This window comes from Oscarella lobularis, chromosome 20 (assembly GCF_947507565.1).
Source record: "Oscarella lobularis chromosome 20, ooOscLobu1.1, whole genome shotgun sequence".
NCBI classification, from domain to species: domain Eukaryota; kingdom Metazoa; phylum Porifera; class Homoscleromorpha; order Homosclerophorida; family Oscarellidae; genus Oscarella; species Oscarella lobularis.
Window position 1 is genome coordinate 1,193,292 of NC_089194.1, and position 18,471 is coordinate 1,211,762.

The 18,471-nt window shown below is 44.5% G+C and overlaps 4 protein-coding genes across 9 annotated transcripts; 2 read left to right on the forward strand and 2 right to left on the reverse strand.

The window, feature by feature from the left end:
• Positions 1 to 7,139: 7,139 nt before the first annotated feature.
• LOC136199148 (leucine-rich repeat-containing protein 57-like) lies at positions 7,140 to 8,834 on the reverse strand. The gene is made up of 7 exons (XM_065989293.1): positions 8,817 to 8,834; positions 8,675 to 8,757; positions 8,215 to 8,622; positions 8,045 to 8,158; positions 7,846 to 7,981; positions 7,327 to 7,790; positions 7,140 to 7,274 (listed from the first exon to the last, which is right to left on the reverse strand). Exons 4-7 carry the CDS (start codon positions 8,129 to 8,131, stop codon positions 7,233 to 7,235), a joined length of 729 nt encoding a protein of 242 aa, XP_065845365.1. The 5' UTR covers positions 8,132 to 8,158; positions 8,215 to 8,622; positions 8,675 to 8,757; positions 8,817 to 8,834; the 3' UTR covers positions 7,140 to 7,232.
• LOC136199146 (salivary glue protein Sgs-3-like) lies at positions 8,314 to 11,343 on the forward strand. Of its 2 annotated transcripts, none has more exons than XM_065989291.1 (7): positions 8,314 to 8,437; positions 8,942 to 9,201; positions 9,257 to 9,394; positions 9,590 to 9,846; positions 9,911 to 10,008; positions 10,068 to 10,250; positions 10,980 to 11,343. In XM_065989291.1, exons 1-7 carry the CDS (start codon positions 8,404 to 8,406, stop codon positions 11,141 to 11,143), a joined length of 1,134 nt encoding a protein of 377 aa, XP_065845363.1. In that variant the 5' UTR covers positions 8,314 to 8,403; the 3' UTR covers positions 11,144 to 11,343. The 2 variants fall into 2 exon arrangements, with proteins under 2 accessions (XP_065845363.1, XP_065845364.1); XM_065989292.1 differs by lacking the exon at positions 10,980 to 11,343 and adding an exon at positions 10,738 to 10,974.
• On the reverse strand, positions 10,324 to 15,721 carry LOC136199145 (protein farnesyltransferase subunit beta-like). Its single transcript, XM_065989290.1, has 14 exons — positions 15,635 to 15,721; positions 15,513 to 15,580; positions 15,388 to 15,460; positions 13,670 to 13,761; positions 13,471 to 13,617; positions 13,327 to 13,410; positions 12,325 to 12,449; positions 12,180 to 12,271; positions 12,079 to 12,123; positions 11,935 to 12,022; positions 11,848 to 11,889; positions 11,710 to 11,779; positions 11,551 to 11,659; positions 10,324 to 11,495 (listed from the first exon to the last, which is right to left on the reverse strand). The coding sequence occupies exons 1-14, from the start codon at positions 15,713 to 15,715 to the stop codon at positions 11,421 to 11,423; spliced, it is 1,191 nt and encodes a 396-aa protein (XP_065845362.1). The 5' UTR covers positions 15,716 to 15,721; the 3' UTR covers positions 10,324 to 11,420.
• On the forward strand, positions 14,719 to 18,462 carry LOC136199144 (serine/threonine-protein phosphatase 5-like). Of its 5 annotated transcripts, none has more exons than XM_065989288.1 (18): positions 14,719 to 14,961; positions 15,395 to 15,492; positions 15,542 to 15,610; positions 15,658 to 15,833; positions 15,889 to 16,130; positions 16,194 to 16,344; positions 16,763 to 16,881; positions 16,941 to 17,006; positions 17,066 to 17,164; positions 17,219 to 17,324; positions 17,377 to 17,437; positions 17,517 to 17,598; positions 17,653 to 17,740; positions 17,799 to 17,839; positions 17,903 to 17,987; positions 18,041 to 18,134; positions 18,191 to 18,269; positions 18,323 to 18,462. In XM_065989288.1, exons 4-18 carry the CDS (start codon positions 15,752 to 15,754, stop codon positions 18,386 to 18,388), a joined length of 1,461 nt encoding a protein of 486 aa, XP_065845360.1. In that variant the 5' UTR covers positions 14,719 to 14,961; positions 15,395 to 15,492; positions 15,542 to 15,610; positions 15,658 to 15,751; the 3' UTR covers positions 18,389 to 18,462. The 5 variants fall into 5 exon arrangements, with proteins under 5 accessions (XP_065845360.1, XP_065845359.1, XP_065845361.1 ...); XM_065989287.1 differs by having other exon boundaries at positions 15,395 to 15,474; positions 15,529 to 15,610; XM_065989289.1 differs by having other exon boundaries at positions 15,406 to 15,474; positions 15,529 to 15,610.
• The last annotated feature ends 9 nt before the right edge of the window (positions 18,463 to 18,471 follow it).

The window sequence follows — 18,471 nt, forward strand, 5'->3', positions numbered from 1 at the left end:
TAGATATACGGGAATGCGAGTAAGATAATGCCACACATATAGGTAGTCTACTGTTGATCGACGTACACCATCTCTATTTCAGTAGTACCGGCGCCTGATCGTCCTGTAGGCTGAGTCTCATCACCGGCGCCATAGACAGTTTTTAGGAGACTGAGACTGTCACTTTCCTGTACGTTTCCAGCCTGTGTCCTTCCATGTTGTGTTCTTCCAATATGTGTCTCCTCAGGCTTTTCCAACATGCTCACTAGAAAAACTACAAAACATTTGTATCTAAAATACGCTGCAATTGAAATTGATGTTCGCAGAATAAACAGCCAATTGGTATACAGCTCATTTTCCTTATGTTCCAGGTACCTTGCAAGCTGACTTTCATCCCGTGCCCAATACGTAATATCCATCACACACCACACAAAATTTAGACTTGACACTATGCCAGCAAATACTAACAAATAGTTGTTATTGGAACGTTTTAGCAAGCACAGGATCACAACTTGCAAGAATGCTTCAAAAAGGTACAAACATGTACCTGCTAATTCCCAATCAAGCTCCTTCGACCGGTCCTTGTAGCATGTTTCTAATCCTCGGCAAGCTTTATTGGTAACAAAAGAGAAGACGGCAACAGGAATAATTCCAAGGGTAAATGTAGCACCAAAGACGAGAAACTGAATTTTGTTGGTTATTATCCATGACTTATTATCACAGCGTTCACGACGTTCAACAAGAAAAGAAATGCAATAAGCGGAAAGCGCTGTAATTCCAATAATGGACATGGTAAATTCCAATATAATTATATGAAGATGACAAATCGGCTTTTGAAAAACAGAGATAGCAAAAAAAAGTAATGATAATCCAGCAAAGATAATGAATACTATAGAACACGCCCAGCCTGGCTGAACTTTTCTCTTTCGTACTTCTTCAAGCAGCAAAGTGCCTACTACCGATAAGCTCACTAAGCAAAACTGAAACACAACAGGTCGACAGTATTCCTGCTTTTCATCAAGATCATCTGTATTTAGACACTGAGTTTTTCTTGCTAAAGTGAATTCACTAATTAAACTTGAATTTTCGCAAGAAAAACGGAAATTTAAATATTGCGAGACGGTATCGCTGCCGTATGATATAGAAACAATCGTTTCAACCAGCAGTAGAGAAATGCTTAGTGACCAAACAGCAATGCATACTCTGGCTGATTTGAAGGAAAAGATGTAGTAACGACTCTTCCACGTCAAAATCAAGATAAATGACAATGTAATAGTGAAAAGTGGCACCGTAAACCTGTAGCCTAGATTGGTTCTAACGGCCCTTGATATGCAGCTAGTACTGTTACAATCCCTCAAAGCGTTGGCAGTTACAGCCGGTGAACTAAGAGATGCTGCACTCCAAAGAATCAGTACGATTAATTGCACAAAATATTTGACACTGAAAGTTCTGGCTTCGTCTAAATCGTCAGCACCGGTTTCGTTTTTCAACTTCTTCTCTACCCACATCGCAAGCGGCATGATAAAAAAGATAGCGATAGATAAAAAATGAAGTATTGCTGGAAACCACGTAGCAGCTGCGTAGTTGAACCATTTGTCGCAACGAACCCTGTCGTCAGTAAGACCGTTGTCGATGAGAAAGCTTGCAAAAACAGCGAAGACAAGAACTCCCAGTGAAAAAACAAAGGTATCTGCAAAAAGAAATGAACTCACATGCACGACAAGATGGTACTATGCATGTCGTGGGGTTCGCCAAAGAAAGGCTCGCTTTTATCGGCTCATGAAATCACTTCTTGGATCATGTCGGGTATAGGTACGGAGACGGGTACCCGTTCCTCTGCCGTGCACGCCTCCGGGGTCGGGCCGGCTTATCATAACATTCACAGTCACACATCTTACGCCCAGTGCGGACTTTAAAAAAGCGTTTTTTTGCTGTAACTAACCCTACACCAACCCTAAACCTTACTGGTATCGGTGGCGGCCCCGCTCCGGGCTTAACAGAGGGGGGGCTTCGCCCCCCTGGAACCATGCTACGGGCGGTTAAGCCACAGTCGCGGGTGATCGTCTTTAGTTGTTAGAGAAGAGGTACGGAGGCGTGCATGCAGAGGAACGGGTACCTATACCCGACATGATCCCACTTCTTAGCTAACGACGCGTAAGGTTTATTCTAAAAATTCCGCGAGCGTCTACTTATTATATCGATCACTCCTAACGTTGGCCGACTCGGCGGGATTGAGAATGCATGCTCACTGCGCCACTTGATCAATCGCAAGGAGCACTGGCAGTCTGAGACTTAGAGCTACTAGACTTGTAGTACTGACGATCGATGATCGAGTGTCAAACTTGGCTCGAGCCTCGGAAAGCGAACCACTTACCGGCCGTCATATTGCTGCCGTACGTTCGGGTTTGCCACGGTCCAGATTCTTTTGTCGGTTGGTCCCGGGTATGGTTCGCACGGTTCTTTCTGAGCATGCGTGGAGCACTGCTCTGGCACCTGCTGGCACCAGAAGAAGAAAAACACCGGGACAACGCCTCGCCGTGATTGCTCCTAGTAAAGATGTCTGACGAAGAAGTCGCTTCAGGAAAGTAAGCAAAGCGCGCATTAGACTAAGGCCCGGTCAGTCTTTATGGGAGGGCCGCGCGATCCCCTTGGCTAACCTAAAGCTAATATAAACAGCCTGAGCGCATGCAGGTAAAACCTCATGGTAGTTGCTCTCAATGCCTTGTAGCCTGACCTACAGCTACTTATAAACTTAGCCGGGTTCAGTCTAAATTCCGAGAGAAAACTTGTCCACTGCATGGAACCTGCAACTGTACGTAGAGGGGGAAACGAAACTGTGGCCGAGTGGTGAGAAGTGTGGTGAGAGTACTCGGCCGGCATGCACTATACTATGGATGGGAGTTCGAATCCCGACGATGTCGTAAAATTTCCTCCTTCATACGTGCTTTGGATGGCTGTCCGTCTATTACCGTCACTGTCACCTGACTGAGCCCCGCCCACCCATGTGACCCGTCGTTTGTGCATAGTTGTAACTATAAATAATAAAGATTTATTGGCGAGCAACCTGATTGACAAGCTGGAGGGCCAGGACTCAGGAGGCACGTCGCACTACTGTAGAATAGCTAACATATTAGTTATTATACAATACAAACAAAAGAAATGGCAAAGCATAACGTGCCCTATGATTCTCTGTTGGTAGAGCAATTTCATGCCGCTTTACTGCTCAGTTTATAATTTCTATGCCGCAACAATTTTTATATGCATACTACACATTTAATTAGAAAGACCGCGAATTCCGATTAATAAAATTAAAATTATCAATTTCTTCTAGGAACTTGATGAAGGAGCGGTGTTCATGGGTACTTTCTACAATTGGTTTTGCCTATTTGGCGGTGGTAGCCAGCGTGCTTGCTGCTGCAAAAATACTCAATAACAAATGCGACGCTAAAGTCCCATTTCGCTCCCAAAAAGTATTTCTGCTTTGCACATACAGCATAGTCATATTTGTTATTTTTGTCTGCTCAATCTTCTACATTTTGGAATGGAGCTGCGGTTGGCAAAGCAAGGAATTAAAATGGTGCTGCAAGGCCAAGCTACAGCTATTTCGTTCTAACGTGACATTGCACAGCATCGTGGAAATCGTGGCGCTGATTGTATTCGCCTCTTTTGCTATTACCGAAATTGCTTTAACGAGTGAAGCTGTGTTTGACTGCCTTGACTCTTCATCTAAGTCTCCATCTTCAGTACAAGTAGATATAATTGGTTACGCCTTGACTCGTGGACTAACAGTTGTTTTTTCATGTCTGTTATTGACTTTATTTGAGCTTTTGAAGCCTACCTCTCCTTCGACTTGTATACAATTTGTTCGAAGTGTAGGCAGCATTGCACTTATAATTGGCAACGGAGTTTTGTGGCTGGAAGCGTTTATGATTTCTCTTTCCGAGAAGTCTCTAGTCTTTAGTGCAACTGAGACGAATGAAACCTGCCTTCAACAAGAAAACGTTTCAAAGTGCTTGGAGAGTCGTCACAATTACAGTAAAACTCTTCGACCAATTCTCATTCCGTTTTTTACTGAATACAGCCTGGCTGCTCTACTTATTGGTCTACATTCTCTTACTACTAGTAGTAAGAACACTGAAACTGGCGATGACTCTGACAGCAGCAGTGATAATGAAGCCGTTAGTGAAAACGAAGACTTCGCATCCGAAAACACTGAGAATGGCTTTCTTTCAGTCATAAGCAATCAATCAGATAAAGTAAATCTCATTGACTTTGGATGGATTGTCGCTTTCATTATTTTCATCCTCTTACCGCTAACACTAAGTAGCGCAGCGCTGCTGTTTGAAAACGAAGTTACTATTTCTACAAAGGGTTTCACAACAGATAGTGAACGTAATCTTAATAATGTCGCAATTATCAGCTTAGCGTTAAACGCAGCTGGAATTTTGATGATTATGCTGGCTTTTGCATGTTGTTACAAAACTGCTTGGAGGCAAGAAACTAAACGAACGTGGAAAGAAATAGTGCTCTTTCTCTCATTATTGTCTCTTTACTTTTCGTGGCCTCTTCAAGTTGACTTTGATGTAAGTTGCAAACCGAACGCGACCCTGTCTGGTCTAAATTGTCATTCTCGCGACGACACTCTCCTAAACATCAACATCGCTTTTGCAGTTACATCTGCTGTCGAAGGTGCTAGTCAATTTTTCTTGCTCCTTTACCTGAAGCGAATCTACCTGCCAAGAACAAAATGGCTAAAATTTTTTCTTTCTGTTCTTGTAGCAATTAACCTCGCACTTTGGGCAATTGATACTTTTTATTGGTCCGAAAAGAATCTTTTCTTACAACAGGCAAGCAAAGGAAGCACAGACAAAGAGTGGCACTTTTACACCACTGCGTTGTTGTCTATTACAATTTTTTTCCGCTACGAGTGCGCCGTTACGTTTTTCTTTGCTTTGGCGGAAACTCTGAAAAACCAGGATACAATTCGTAGTTTTCTGCAAAAAGGGCAGTACACTTCAAAATTTACGTTGCAGAAGATGAAGCTAGGCAAGCAGGAAGATGGATTTCCGTTTCGGTTTGAGCTAAAAGGCACGCAATCATTGTCTCCAATATATATACGTCCAATATTGGAGGAAATTAACGGCATGCTGAAAGACAAGCTAAAATTGAAAGAAGACGATCGCTTGTGGCCTTCTCCTAAAGAAATTCTACGGAGAAGTCACAACGAAGAGAAAATCCCGTTGATGCCTGTCATTTTAGAGAAACTCGTACTTCTTGGGGTCACTCTGCCTAGCGTAAGAAAAGAATTGCACACTGTTTTAGTGCTTTCCGATTTAACGACAGCAGACGTTTGCGATCACCTGCAAGATGTCATTCTGAAAGACAAACGTTGTTTTTACGTCACTGCTAAAATAAAAGATTTTGACCTTGATATTCTACTCTGGAAGTCAATTGACGACATTTGCAGGACGCAGAAAAAGTCTGAACAATTCTTGACGTCTTTAAAACTACAAATTGTTCTATGTGAACCATTTCAATTCACTGATGATAATGATGCTATGATTGTTATGATTGATGCTATAACTAGAATACGCTTCAACAAAGAAAGAATCTTACAGACTTTTCCTATGAAAAACCGAGCTGTAAAGATAACAGCAGCAGAAGAAACCCTCACTCAAAAAAGATGCTACCTCAAAAAACTCAGAGTCAACAAGGAGGAAGAAATTGTAGAGGTGGGTGAACCTGTTGATCCCGAGCAGCGCGAACGTATTAAATTTGAATATGCTGAAAGCACTAAGGCAAAAGCTATTAATATATGCAAAATGATTGCTCTTACAAGAGAAGAATTTCCAGAGAAAGATTTTCCTTTTTGCGTTATTACCTACAATAAAAAGAGTGTCATTGTTTCAGGAGAGACGGAAATGTGCCCAGACCTGTTGACTAGCCAAAGCACTTCAAAGTTTGAATGTTTTTTTGCAGTGTGGGAAAACGAAGAGCCACAGCAGAAGGAATTCACCATCAAAGCAGAAGTGCATATCAACGAAGGTCAGAAAGAGAAAGAAAGTCTAAAATTTTCCTGGCCAAAAAAGCAGGTTGTGCTCTTGACTACAATGAAAAGCGTTGCGGCTGCTCTTCTGAAATGTAAATCCGCAAAATCATGCTACTGGAAAGAACGGTCTAGGTCCAAAAGCCAAAAGAAGATTGCGCAAAAGTGCAAAGAGAAAAGCCTGATTGCATACAAGAATAAAATTATCTTTTTCTACAACGATGAACCAATTGGGATGTCAGAAGATGAGACGTTAACACAGCTTATAAAAAAATGCAAAAAACAAGAAGACATGAAGGATCAAAAAGCAAACGCTTATCAACTCTCTCTTAACGAAGAACGACAAGACAATCTTACGTTAAAGGTTGAAGAGGTAGAAAAAAAGTATAGTGAAGATATTGATGTGCAGCTTGACACAAAAGAAAAAGACTTCGTGTTTGTTATTGACAACCAGAATCAGAATCACTGCCACCCCTGTTGCCTTCACTGTTTTCTCGATATTACAATAAGAGAATTTCGAAACAAATGCGTTAGACATTTACGACTTGAGGAAGAAAGAATTGAAAGTTTAAAATATAATGAGAAAGACATAACCAAATGCGAATATTTGGCTGAATTGCCTGATCTGTCGGCAAACAACTGCGTCACTGTTAAAGTTACACTGAACAACCCCGAAGGGAATGGGTCTGGGAGCGATGCTCAGGCTCAAGACGATGGGACTTTATTGACAGCAAAGCACAGCAGGCATGAGAGAACGTGTAGTCTTCTGTGATGTACTGTACAAGTCTTAAGACTGTACTCGGAGTACCAAGCTATAGTGCTAGAAACATGTTTCGTAAGCGCGCTGAAAGAAAAATAGATCGCCCACCAAAAGTTGTGCCCTTACTTGCAGCGCACCAGTTTATCTGCTTTGCAAGTGAGAGCTAGAAATCCCAAACCATGCAAAAAGGTCTTTTCCTTTCTGCTGTTGGTCTTCTAAAACGTACTGAGCGCCATCTGGTCAAATAATTAGAGGACAAGTTCTCTTGCTTGATGTTACAGACTGCAAATTTTGCCCGTAGAGAAATATAAAGGATCACGCAATACTTGTGCTAACCTACAGCAGAAGAAACAGATCTTCTGCTATCGTAGTGAAGTGACTGCCACCTACCCGATAATTTATTATGATTTCTCACATTCATAATACACTCTACAGCTACACTATTTGCTAGTACATCTTCCTTCGTGACGCTGTGTATCTCTCCATAAACTGCAAAATGAAAGGTCTACTACTACGCCTGTGAAATTATCATCTTATATACCTGATCGTATCCATCCTTCTGATGCAAATCTTTCATCAGAAAAACATTACCCTCTAGCTCCAACGTAGATACACTAGACTCAGTCAAAAGGTCTTTGTGTATCGACTCAAGTGGAAGGCAGTTCTCAGCCAAGCGCAGCACTTTCAAATTTCTACATTGAGCTACTTGCAAAGGCAGAGAGGCGAGACGATTTCGATTGAGATTCAATTCCACAACGGAAAGACTACGGACGCTTTCAGGCAAGGATTTTAATTTATTGGCGGCGAGATTTAGAACTTCCAATTTCTTCAATTCGTTGAATACGATAGGAAAGACGTCGATGGAATTCTCTTCAAGATTTACCGTCTTCAGTGACGTCAAATTCTTGAAAACTTCAGGAACGGCAGACAATCCGTTATTCTGAACGAATAACGTTTCTAATTTTCTAAGCCGACCGAATTCGACCGGGAAAGCATCAGCACGTACTATGGAGCTAGAAATAATGAACAGTTATGCGTAAAACTTCGCGAGAAACTCTACCGAGTTTGTTATTGGCTAGGTTGAGGGTTTTTAGCAGCGTGAAGTCGCCTAGTAGAGGCGGCAGGCAATCGAACCGATTGTAAGACACGTCGAGAGATCGTAGATTGCGAGAGAGCTGGGCTAGCGCTGGAGGGAACTGCGATACAGAACGTTACCTTAAAAGAGGCCCCGATTTTTTAAAAAAACTAGAAATCGAAACCTCGCGAAGGTCCTTTGCTTTCAGTGAGCAAACGCCGGTTTTCTTGGCGTTTTCTAGCGGCTGATTGACGCTTCCAGCGTTGCCCATTGTCTTCTCTCGTTAGCGCGCGCGCTTCTAGATTTGGCGGAATAAAGTATGGGTCTCACAATGAGCAGTCTGTCCACGCATACACATGTGTGCAACAATATGATTGAACTTTAGCTTTTGAGCATTGCCCGACTATAATGCCTTAGTGCAGAAGCTGAAACAGGCAACGCCCTTAATTAGCACGTGCCACCGCAATCTCGTGACTGCCTTGAGCACCCATTCGTCTTATCGCCTTCCCCAAGCTCTCCTTTCGTCCTTATCGTTGTATAACTATGCGAATATTCGTCGTATTTCTAATCGCTTACGGTACGTCTCCTCGCGTCGACTACTCTGCGCATTTCTCGCGAAACAACTGCGCAATACGCGCGAAACTAGGGGCTTCGCTTTATGACGCAGTGTTCGTGTAACTATTTGATAAGCGACGGCTATTCGAACGCTCCTGAGTAGCCTGCTTTGCGGCTAAAAGGAACTAACACCCCTGCATTCATTTCCTGTTGGACGGAGAGCAACTGCGAGACTCCCATTAGTGGTTTCCCTGCTTACTGATACGACGCTCGATTTGTCCAACGTGAACGCGTATCTTCTACCCTCTTTCGTCCCGTTTTCGTCATCAGTGTACTCGGTACCTAAAGGGGCCCTGTTTTCCTAATCTGCGTCGAAAGAAACCCCTTCCTCTGTTGCTCACACTTTCGCGCTACTCGCCTTACGCTCCGACATCGACAACCGCCCGAATGCCGTCCACATGTTTCGCGATCACGTGCTCGCAAATTTTCGCGCCCTTTGTTTAATTAATTGAAATTCTATTTTTAGCGTCTGCTCAGACGACTCCAGCTCCGACGGCAAACAACACTCCAACGGCAACCGCAACTGCGACGGCAACTGCAACGTCAATGGCAACGACCCAATCTTCAACAACTCAACCGGCACCGACGACGCAACCTCGCCCAACTCAGCCGTCCTATGAGAAGGGAACGTACAAACTGCTTGATGTAGACAACAATAATGCAGTGTGCGCGGAACTCACGCTGGCGGCTAAATTTGACATAAATTACATGACTGACGAAAATGAGGTACAGTAATGTGAAGGTCTTTTCTGTTGTAAAGTCATTTTAACGTGTGATTTAGATTGCAACGGCACAAGTTGTTCTTCCTCCTCCGGATAACGTCAATGTGACTGGTGAATGTGCTGATCTAGACAGTGATACGTTGTCTAGCACAATATCCATCTCTTGGACGGATTTCACTCTTGCGATGATTTTTGCTGTATGTCTCGTACGACCGTAGACGCGTCTCAAACCGAACCCCATTAGTGTTTATATAGTAGGGTCTAAATTTACATTATTACTCCTACTAAAATAATTTTAGTATACCCGTTCCAGTGAAGTCATTTTCTTTAGCGTACTTCGAATTCAATCCCCGGTAGAATCCCTAATACAAGTACGTTTCTTTCTTGAATAGGGCGAGATACCACCCCCAACGACGCCAGCTCCAACGACTGCGCCTACTACCCGAGCTCCTACAACCCAAGCAGCCACAACGCAAGCTTCTACAACTCAAGCTGCGACAACGCAGGCTGCGACAACGCAAGCTCCTACAACGCAAGCTGCTACAACCCGAGCTCCTACAACGCAAGCTGCGACAACGCAAGCTCCTACAACGCAAGCTGCTACAACCCAAGCTCCTACAACCCAAGCTCCTTCTTCTTCTTCAAGCAGGCATGCTAAATGTCTTTCTTAGAGGATCAGGATATTGTTGAATGGGTTTCTTGTCTGGGTTCAGGCGCAGGCTGTTGGCTCTCCGAGAAGGCGAGAACGGTTTGGTCAACATTGGATTTATGTACAACACCGCTAATCCGGTGTTTGTGAACCCCCAGAATGGTGAGTAATGCATGGTACGTAAACACTTTCTCCCTCGTGTCTACGTTCAAAATCTTTAGTCACCGTCGTGATTGTGGTCTACAACGTGACGGAAAACGACGATTTCTCTTTTGGAGAGGGCAAGCAGTACAAATGCAACAGTCAGCGATCACTTGCTCTTAAAGAGGGTGACGATAAAGTAACCATGGATATCAAGGACGCTCTTCTTTCTCCCTTTCAGCCAGAAAATTCCGATGACGGAGGTAATTTCCTTTTAGCCTATTTAGCCGCCTTTTGCTTGGGGGTAAAAAATCGTATTAGTATTTTATTCTCCCAAGCCAAACGCAAGAGCACCTTGCACACGATTATTAGTTTTACTGCACGCTCGAGCATTGTCAACCATAGATGTTTGAGTGTAATTCCCCCAAGCCAAAGAGCTCCTTATATATGATTCTTTATACTGAATGTACCGTATACGTCTAAATAAGCCCCCTTTGGATAATTTGAGGACACCAACTGTACTTCAGTTGCTGTCACCCAAAAACTAACTAAAGACGATGCTAAACGAAAACCTATCATAGCAACGATCACTAAGGACGCGCGGGGGGCCCGCGTCGTCATTTTTTGAGCAGCAAGACTCGTGCCAATGTGCTCTTTCGTTCCATCTCTCCTCTCCCCAACCAAAATTCGCGTGTTCGTCCTAAAAAAAGAAAAAAAAAAACGGAGTCAGGGACCGAATCTTTTTTGCAGTGACTCCCTGCCAAGCGGATAAGGACAAAGTTGTGATACCCATTGCCGTCGGATGCACATTGGCCGCCTTGCTGCTCATAACCGTTATCGCGTTCGTGATCGGTCGATCGAGAAGTCGCGGGGGCTATCAGACCATATAGAAAAAGAGACTGCCTTTTGTCCGTCTGTCTGTCTGGCGTCTCGTGCTTTTGTCTCTGTTCGTGTCTTGATTTATTTTAATACATTTATTGCGTCTTGCGCAGTGGTGGAGTGTGCGGCTGACGGCGGCGGCGGCAGTGGCGGATTGAGCAAGAACGCTAAAATCGCTATTGGTGTGGGCGTGGGCGTTGGCGGTCTTCTCGTTCTCATTCTCGTCGCCGTTGCACTGAGTCGCGTTTGCAAGCGATCTGGTTACAAGTCAGTCTAAGAAGCGGGCATGAGGCTGAGGACTTAGACCGGATTAAAAAAACAGAAACTGTCACTCCACGAGCAATTTGGTGTCTGTCTTCTACTTACTTTTATCGTTTCTGTGTTTTTCGTATCCGCTACATATTTCGTGCTGTTTTCACTGTTTTTGAACTACACATTGTCGCAATACTGTTAAGTCACTCGCATGGGGTACTAGAATCTTGACATTGCCAGCCATGTGCATGATATGATACTCTACGTCGTAAATCTTTACCACCTCATTAGGAAGGATATTATCAATTGTCTCGAAAAAATTCTTTTGCTTCTCTTTCTTTGTCTAAACGTATGTTAAACAGCGGATGAGTCGGTTTCTAAGCAACAGATTTTCCTATTCAAATGCAACGGAAACTGAGAATTCGTACGCACCAAGAGATTGCTCTCGCCCCCTATGACTACATCGGGCATGTCTCCGGGACTCTTTTGGGCCATGGAAAGGCCACTGAGACAATAGCATGTATGGTAAAAATCTCTCGTTCTTACAAAGAGGGAATCAGAACAACTGTCATACGGCTTTGTGGGTCTTACTTTCCAGGCTTATCGACGAGTCCACCGATAAGGGATTGACAGCAGAACAAAATATAGTGCTGTAAGGCTTCTATTAATTAATTAATTAATTAAGAATATTGTTTAATTAAATCAAACGAGAACTCAACTGTGACCTACCTCTATCAAACATCCAGTCTTCTTGTGCAATAGCCTTGCATCCTATAAGGTAAATTTGAAAAGAGTTCTACAAGATTCCAAACTGACCTAAGGCTTGAAGTGTATGGGCTATGACGGGAAATAAGCCGCCCTGCCAGAACGAATAGCAACCATCTACGAGTTTATTTGTCCTTCCCTGGGCCACGAGAAAAATATAGTCAAAGAGGATCAGGTGGATGTATCTATGCCAACCTGAAATCCTCCCTCGAATTTCATTTGCCTGTGAACTGCCCATTTCTATAGGAGAAAAACGTCAGTTCGTGTTTATTTTTGCTACATTTAGATCTGCCTACCACTAGACGATCAATATCTATCGAGTCCACCTTTCCGAGCAGTAACAGTGCAGCGAGGCCACAGAACGTATAGCCTCCGTGCGCCTCGAGACCTTTAGGGAGTACTCGTATTCAAGTATGTCTCATTCGAGGCAAGATTAGAGACCTGGCTCGCCAGCTATTCCGCCTTCATATGTCTGGCACGAGACAATCCACTCTGCAGTGCCCTTGAACATCGCCTCCGTAGCTGTATTGGTCAAGAGGGCACAGACAAGCGCGCAGTACGCTCCCCTATATAGACAAAGACGACTAAGTATTTGATTCAGATTGACTGATCAAAATAAAAAATAAAATGCAAAATCTACGTAGAGAGTACAGCTAAGGTTTTTTTTTCAAAGCTCCTCCCTTCGGAAATTTTTGGACCAATAGGTGAGCGCAGGTGACGTACGTTGTCCCCGCTGGAATGCGCGCTAGAACACTCTCTACGCGCAAGCCCGTCGCTAGGTTGTCGTGTCAACAAACGGGCGCTAATCTCCATTTATCCGCCCGATGCGAATGGAAAATCAATCGGGAAAGGACGCCGACGAGCCGCTAGTCGACATCGAACGCGACGTCGAGCGAAAATCGAAGCGAAAGCGTCGCGCAATGGCAAAAGAGGCGGCGATGACCGCGTCGACGAAAAGCGTCGAGGAGAGTCTCGCCTCGTTCGCGCGAAATCTCAAGGCGAACGAGCGCCTATCGAAGACGAAAGCGAAGCGACGAAAGAAGCGCGGCTCGCCGCCGAAAGGAACGACGTCGTATTCGTCGATCGGCGTTACAGGCGAGACGGAAAGCGTCAGCTGCGCAGCCGTCGAACACGGGGGGCTCAAGCTACCGGAAATCGCCGCGGCGAAGCCGCGCGGCGCGCACGCCGGCGATCGGGCGAAAAAGAACGTCGCGAAAGGGAGCTCGGCGTGGGAAAATCTTCCGTCTATATAGCGGGGTTTTACGGGGCCCCCCGTGGGGGGTGTATACAGGGGGCTCAAAATTAATATTAGTTTCTTGATAGAGATTATGAATGACTGAATAAATATTTTGAGAGATTTGCCTATTAGATTTGCATTGCCGCGCGGTGTCGTATATATATGGACCCCCAAGCCATTAGTTAGTATTACGTACACAGGCTTACCTGACGTCCAGTTCTCCGTCGTGATGCATCATAAACGCTCCTTCGTCCGTGTGCATCGACAGAAGATAGTTCTGGAGACTCTTCCTAAAAAAAATACATGTGCATACATATATAAATCATTAGATAAATAGAGTTCTTCTGTACCTATCTATAGCGTTATAAGCCTCTTCTGTTCCGATTGTGCAGAGGGCAAGTACAGCAGCATAGGTGGGAGCCAGGTGAGCCAACTGGCCGGGACCCCCACCGAAACCGCCGTCACGCGCTTGACAGCGTTTCAAAAAATCAATGACACTAGACACTTTATAAAGTGACGTCAGAAAGATTTTGTTTTTGAGACGAGCACCTGAGCTCCATGTGCTCGTACACGGGAACGTCAAGTAGACATAAGGAGTGGAGAATCCAGTAGCAGAGCCACGGACGACTTGCATCCAAGCACTACGCAGAATAAAAGCCCCCTTTTAAATAAGAAAACAAATATTCCTAAGACTGAGGCTATAAAAAGGCCCTTGACCCACAACATATACAGTTTTAGGCTCCTGCGCATTATCGTGAACCTAAGTACAGTTTCTATCGTTAGAGATCACATGGTGGACTGGATTACCGCAATCAGCCTTCTATCTACTGTTTTAATCAAGTTGTATCTTGCTGTACTGTTAGATAAACGACTGTGGTTAAATAAACGTTCGTACGGTACAGTAAAAGCAAATTTTGAACTGAGGCCCCCTTTCGGGTGCTATACGTCCGAGACGCGTCGTTTGACCGTTAAAACGTCGAAAAAGCACGTTTTGAACGTAAAACAATTCAAAAAAGAACAAAAACATCGACACTTGAACACAAACCCCACGGAAGACGGTGCTATGGAGGTTTATCCCGGTGACAGAGGTGCCCAGGAGCTGGGAGAGAGATGCGAGAACTAGGAAGGCGTGCAATGTTACACCCTTGTCAAGTGAGGAATGAGGCGACCACCGGGTCATCGATGCACTCAAACCTTGGGGAGTGTTGCCAATCTCCCTTCTATCCTAGCCACGAGCTCTGCTCTGCTCCATCTGATAAGTACTTGTAAACGCTGGGTATTTATACTCATACGCGACTAGGGACGAACGACTGCAGCTATTCACGATCAAAAAGTGACAAAACATGCCTCGTTTGAACTGAAACCTCTGCCAATCGACCGCAAACGCATTTCTGCTGACAAAAACAAACGAAATTTTGTCGCAAATCAATTCAAAACGCGAAAAAACAACAAGGAATGTGTGCCTACGTACGCAAGACACGCCCTGTCACGCTACATTGAGCAACACATGACGTCAATCGTCACGCATTGCTACGAAATGCCCTAATACGAGAAGTAGACGCAATAAATCAGCCGCCAAGTGTGTTGTGAGTTCATTTTAAAGAAATTCCTTCGCTATTTGAACGCGAAAAGCGAAGGAATACGCAGTAACGGCAAAACGCCGAGTCAGCAAAATCAAGGCGTTGTGTCCGGTTCTATAACGGGCACTTGAACGTGCGCTATACATAGACGACTCAAATTGAACGACGAAACGAACGCTACGCGGCTAGATTATTCAACGGACTGCTGATAGAAAGCGCGGACTTTCGGGTGCCGGTTCTCGTCAACGTAACTAACCAAAGGTGCGCGAACGGGAGACGGGAATAGCTCTATCGTTCTCCAAACAAGTTTTCGAACGCTACCGTGGCCCGTTCACGCGAAGAACATCACTGACTCGATCAACAGAACGCCGGTTATCCTCTTGGAATTCAACAACGCGAAAGTTGGGATAGGAGACCCCTTCATGGAATTATTAGTACGAACATCAAGCACAACTAACATGCAAACACTAACTAACTAAAGTGCCCAAATTTCGCTCGTCCCAACGATTGGAACCTCTTTCGTGGCTGCCAATTCTCAAAGTCCTTCAGTACACAGATATTTTTGTTTGGATAACAGGCGTTCAGTTTTTTTAATCAAGGGTAAGCTGTGTTTGCCTTCTCTGCTATTGAGTGTCCTGAGCCACTAAATCTAGCCGTAGCATGTGCTTTCTAATACGTCTTCTCCACCTCGTAGTTCTCTGATAGATTCTTCAAGCCTTTTAGAAGATACGACGCGTGTCTATCGCGAAATAGTCTGATACTGCAAGAGCGATCGTGAATATGAGTGCGACGGTAGTGCACGTCGAGTTTACCTGGAAATTCGTTCAGGTTTGCCTTTTAGGGACCTGTATATGGCGGAGACGCTCTCTTCTACTTTTCTCTGCGTGGAGCGCGCTCTGCAGCCGTTGAGGTAAAACGCGTGCTATTTTCTTACTTGTTCGTTAGAACTGTGCGTAGATACGCCATCGGTTTCGAGCTCTAGAGCGGCTAACGTTTCGATGGAAGACAAAGCCATTTTCTTCCTACCGCACGCTAAACCGGGTTGCAAGACATGGAGGACGGCAAAGAAATCGACGAAAAACGCGTCAACGAAGCCGAGGCAGTCAAAGCCAAAGCGAACGAGCACTTTCGCGGTAACCGCGCTTACTCCTCCATTGCAAATCAGCTCGAAAACGCCTATCGCGACAGAGAAAAACTACGAAGAAGCGATTCGCCTCTACACGGAAGCAATCAAACTCAATCCCAACGCCGCCGCCTACTACGCCAATCGCAGCATCGCCAACCTACGCAAAGAATACTACGGCGACGCGCTCGCGGACGCGACGCGCGCCGTCGATCTCGATCGCGCCTACGTGAAGGGCTACTATCGTCGCGCCGCGGCGAACATGGCCATGGGAAGGTTCAAAGCGAGTTTGAAAGACTTTGAAACGGTTGTGACGTAGACGTCGTGACGTCACGTTTTTTGCTATTCGATTTTTTTTCGAATGCGTTAGGTTGTTCGCGTTCGGCCTGGGGATAAGGACGCGCGACAGAAGTATCAGCAGTGTCAGAAGATCGTTCGGCAGAAGGCGTTTGAGAAGGCGATCGCCGTGGATGCCAAGGAGACGAAGTTGCCTTCTGAATCGATTGTCGTTGAGGATATTGGTAAGAGGAGGAGGTGTGGGTTACGTATGGGGAGCTAGGAAGGGGAGCTATAGTATTTCATTCTGAGGTAGTCCAGATGCAGAGGCTGTCTTGATATTAGGTCAGACCTGACGTTAGCTGCTTAGACGAAGCATGCCACGTGTATTTCATAGTGTTTCTCTGCTAGGAATAGGTCTCGTAATGTAGTGTACACGCATGTATGAAGTCCAGATAGAGTGATCGTCTCAAGATTTTATAACTGAGAGCTATCTCTTTATTACGGAGAGACTTGATACGCGACTCTGTGTGCTTATGTCAAGCAAAGTCGCCACTGACTCTCCAACAGATGTCTGCCCTCCCGAGGACTGAGTCTCTCGAGCTTCAGAGCCTCAGACAGATACGGGGCGCACATTACTTTTCGATTTTTTCCCCCCTATAGACGTTGAAGAGAAGTACGAGGGTCCGCGATTCGACGAGGAGATAACGGCCGACTTCATGGTGAGTCTCTTGACGTGGCAAAGAGACCAGAAAACCCTTCACAAGAAATACGCGTACAAAGTAAAAATAAGTCAATTATTTTCAGAGATACATACATATATATCTTTTTTTTGTTTAAGATTCTCTTGGGAGTGAAGGAACTTCTAGTAGCGGATCTGACTCTCGTGAGCGTTCCTATCCCAGACGTAAGCACATTTCCTTAGTTCAGTGTATTGATAAATAATTTAATTTTTTTTTCTTTTAGGGCTCCAAATTTACCGTGTGCGGCGACATTCACGGTCAATACTATGACCTTCTTAATATATTTAAATTGAACGGGGTTCCATCAGAGGCTAATCCTTACGTACAAGTTCAATAACAGTATTATTTTATTTGAATTCATGAAGCCTCTGTCTAGTTATTCAATGGGGATTTCGTGGACCGCGGTTCATTTTCGGTCGAGGTCATATTGACCTTGTTCGGATATAAGCTTTTGTATCCCAAATTCTTCTTCATGTCTCGAGGTAGAGTCTTACATATGCACGCGTTATTTATTATTGTAATTATTTCGCTTAGGTAATCACGAGAGCGCTAATATGAATCTTATGTACGGCTTCCACGGCGAAGTGAAGTCAAAATATCCGCCACACTGAAAGCAAAGCCTTTTGCATTGACGTTTCCTTAACTCTGTTCTCTTTCTTTCTTTCTTGGCTTACGTATAATGCTCACATGGCCGAGCTCTTTACCGAAATCTACAATCACCTGCCTCTAGCTCATTGCCTCAGTGATAGAGTTCTGGTACGTTTAGATAGCACCTTTGGTCCTCTAAGTTCTCTGATAGATGTTTTCTAGGTAATGCACGGTGGCCTTTTCAGTCGCGACGGCGTGACACTTGATGACATCAGGAAAGTAGACCGAAACCAAGAGCCTCCGGACCAAGGCACACCGACTTTAGTAGAAAACGTTAGTGTAGTTTATCTAATGGAGAATTCACCTAGGTATCATGTGTGAGCTACTTTGGTCAGACCCTCAAGATCAGGTAGGAAATTACGTAGACTAAGGATAGAGGTTCCCCTGTGAGTGTGAGGTCCTTTATATATAGTGGGGTCGCTCTGCTAGTAAAAGAGGCGTCGGCACTCAGTTTGGTCCTGACGTAACAGAACGATTTTGCTCCGAAAACAATTTAGGTTAGCGTCATTGTATGTATAGCCATTAATGATTTGTATGATATATTTATTAGAATACATAATTCGTAGCCACGAGGTCAAACCGAATGGCTACGAAGTAGCTCACAACGGACAATGCATAACCGTTTTTTCGGCACCCAACTACTGGTCAGTTGTATCGTTCTGTAAATAATTCCAAGCAAGGCCTTTGTTGTTGCTTATAGTGATCAAATGGATAACCGGGGAGCTTTCATTACCATGTCGTCTGACCTAAAGCCAGAATTCACGACATTTAGAGCCGTGGTAAGCTGATTAGAGAATAAATGAACTCCGCTGCAAAATCATTTGTTCTTCAGCCTCATCCTGACGTCAAGCCGATGGCATATGCGAACATCCTTTTGAGCGGGCTCGGACTGATGTAGTGAGAAATGCTTTTTTCCTAGTCGTTTGGGTTTTCAAAGTATTAAAAATAAGATAAAAAGCGTCTAAAAATGCAATGAGTGAC

What these genes read in the sequence shown, in the direction of transcription:
- LOC136199148 (XM_065989293.1), bottom strand. Translation starts at nt 8,131, where the DNA reads ATGGGCAACGCTGGAAGCGTCAATCAGCCGCTAGAAAACGCCAAGAAA. An exon ending in AAGCAAAGGACCTTCGCGAG is followed by an intron (nt 7,982 to 8,044) that starts GTTTCGATTTCT and finishes TCTGTATCGCAG; the next exon opens with TTCCCTCCAGCGCTAGCCCA. An exon ending in CCTAGCCAATAACAAACTCG is followed by an intron (nt 7,791 to 7,845) that starts GTAGAGTTTCTC and finishes CTAGCTCCATAG; the next exon opens with TACGTGCTGATGCTTTCCCG.
- LOC136199146 (XM_065989291.1), top strand. Translation starts at nt 8,404, where the DNA reads ATGCGAATATTCGTCGTATTTCTAATCGCTTACG. An exon ending in ACATGACTGACGAAAATGAG is followed by an intron (nt 9,202 to 9,256) that starts GTACAGTAATGT and finishes CGTGTGATTTAG; the next exon opens with ATTGCAACGGCACAAGTTGT. An exon ending in CTCTTGCGATGATTTTTGCT is followed by an intron (nt 9,395 to 9,589) that starts GTATGTCTCGTA and finishes TTTCTTGAATAG; the next exon opens with GGCGAGATACCACCCCCAAC.
- LOC136199145 (XM_065989290.1), bottom strand. Translation starts at nt 15,715, where the DNA reads ATGGCTTTGTCTTCCATCGAAACGTTAGCCGCTCTAGAGCTCGAAACC. An exon ending in CGCACAGTTCTAACGAACAA is followed by an intron (nt 15,581 to 15,634) that starts GTAAGAAAATAG and finishes CGCTCCACGCAG; the next exon opens with AGAAAAGTAGAAGAGAGCGT. An exon ending in AGACTGGATGTTTGATAGAG is followed by an intron (nt 11,780 to 11,847) that starts GTAGGTCACAGT and finishes ATTAATTAATAG; the next exon opens with AAGCCTTACAGCACTATATT.
- LOC136199144 (XM_065989286.1), top strand. Translation starts at nt 15,752, where the DNA reads ATGGAGGACGGCAAAGAAATCGACGAAAAACGCGTCAACGAAGCCGAG. An exon ending in GATTGTCGTTGAGGATATTG is followed by an intron (nt 16,345 to 16,762) that starts GTAAGAGGAGGA and finishes TCCCCCCTATAG; the next exon opens with ACGTTGAAGAGAAGTACGAG. An exon ending in CATCAGAGGCTAATCCTTAC is followed by an intron (nt 17,165 to 17,218) that starts GTACAAGTTCAA and finishes GCCTCTGTCTAG; the next exon opens with TTATTCAATGGGGATTTCGT.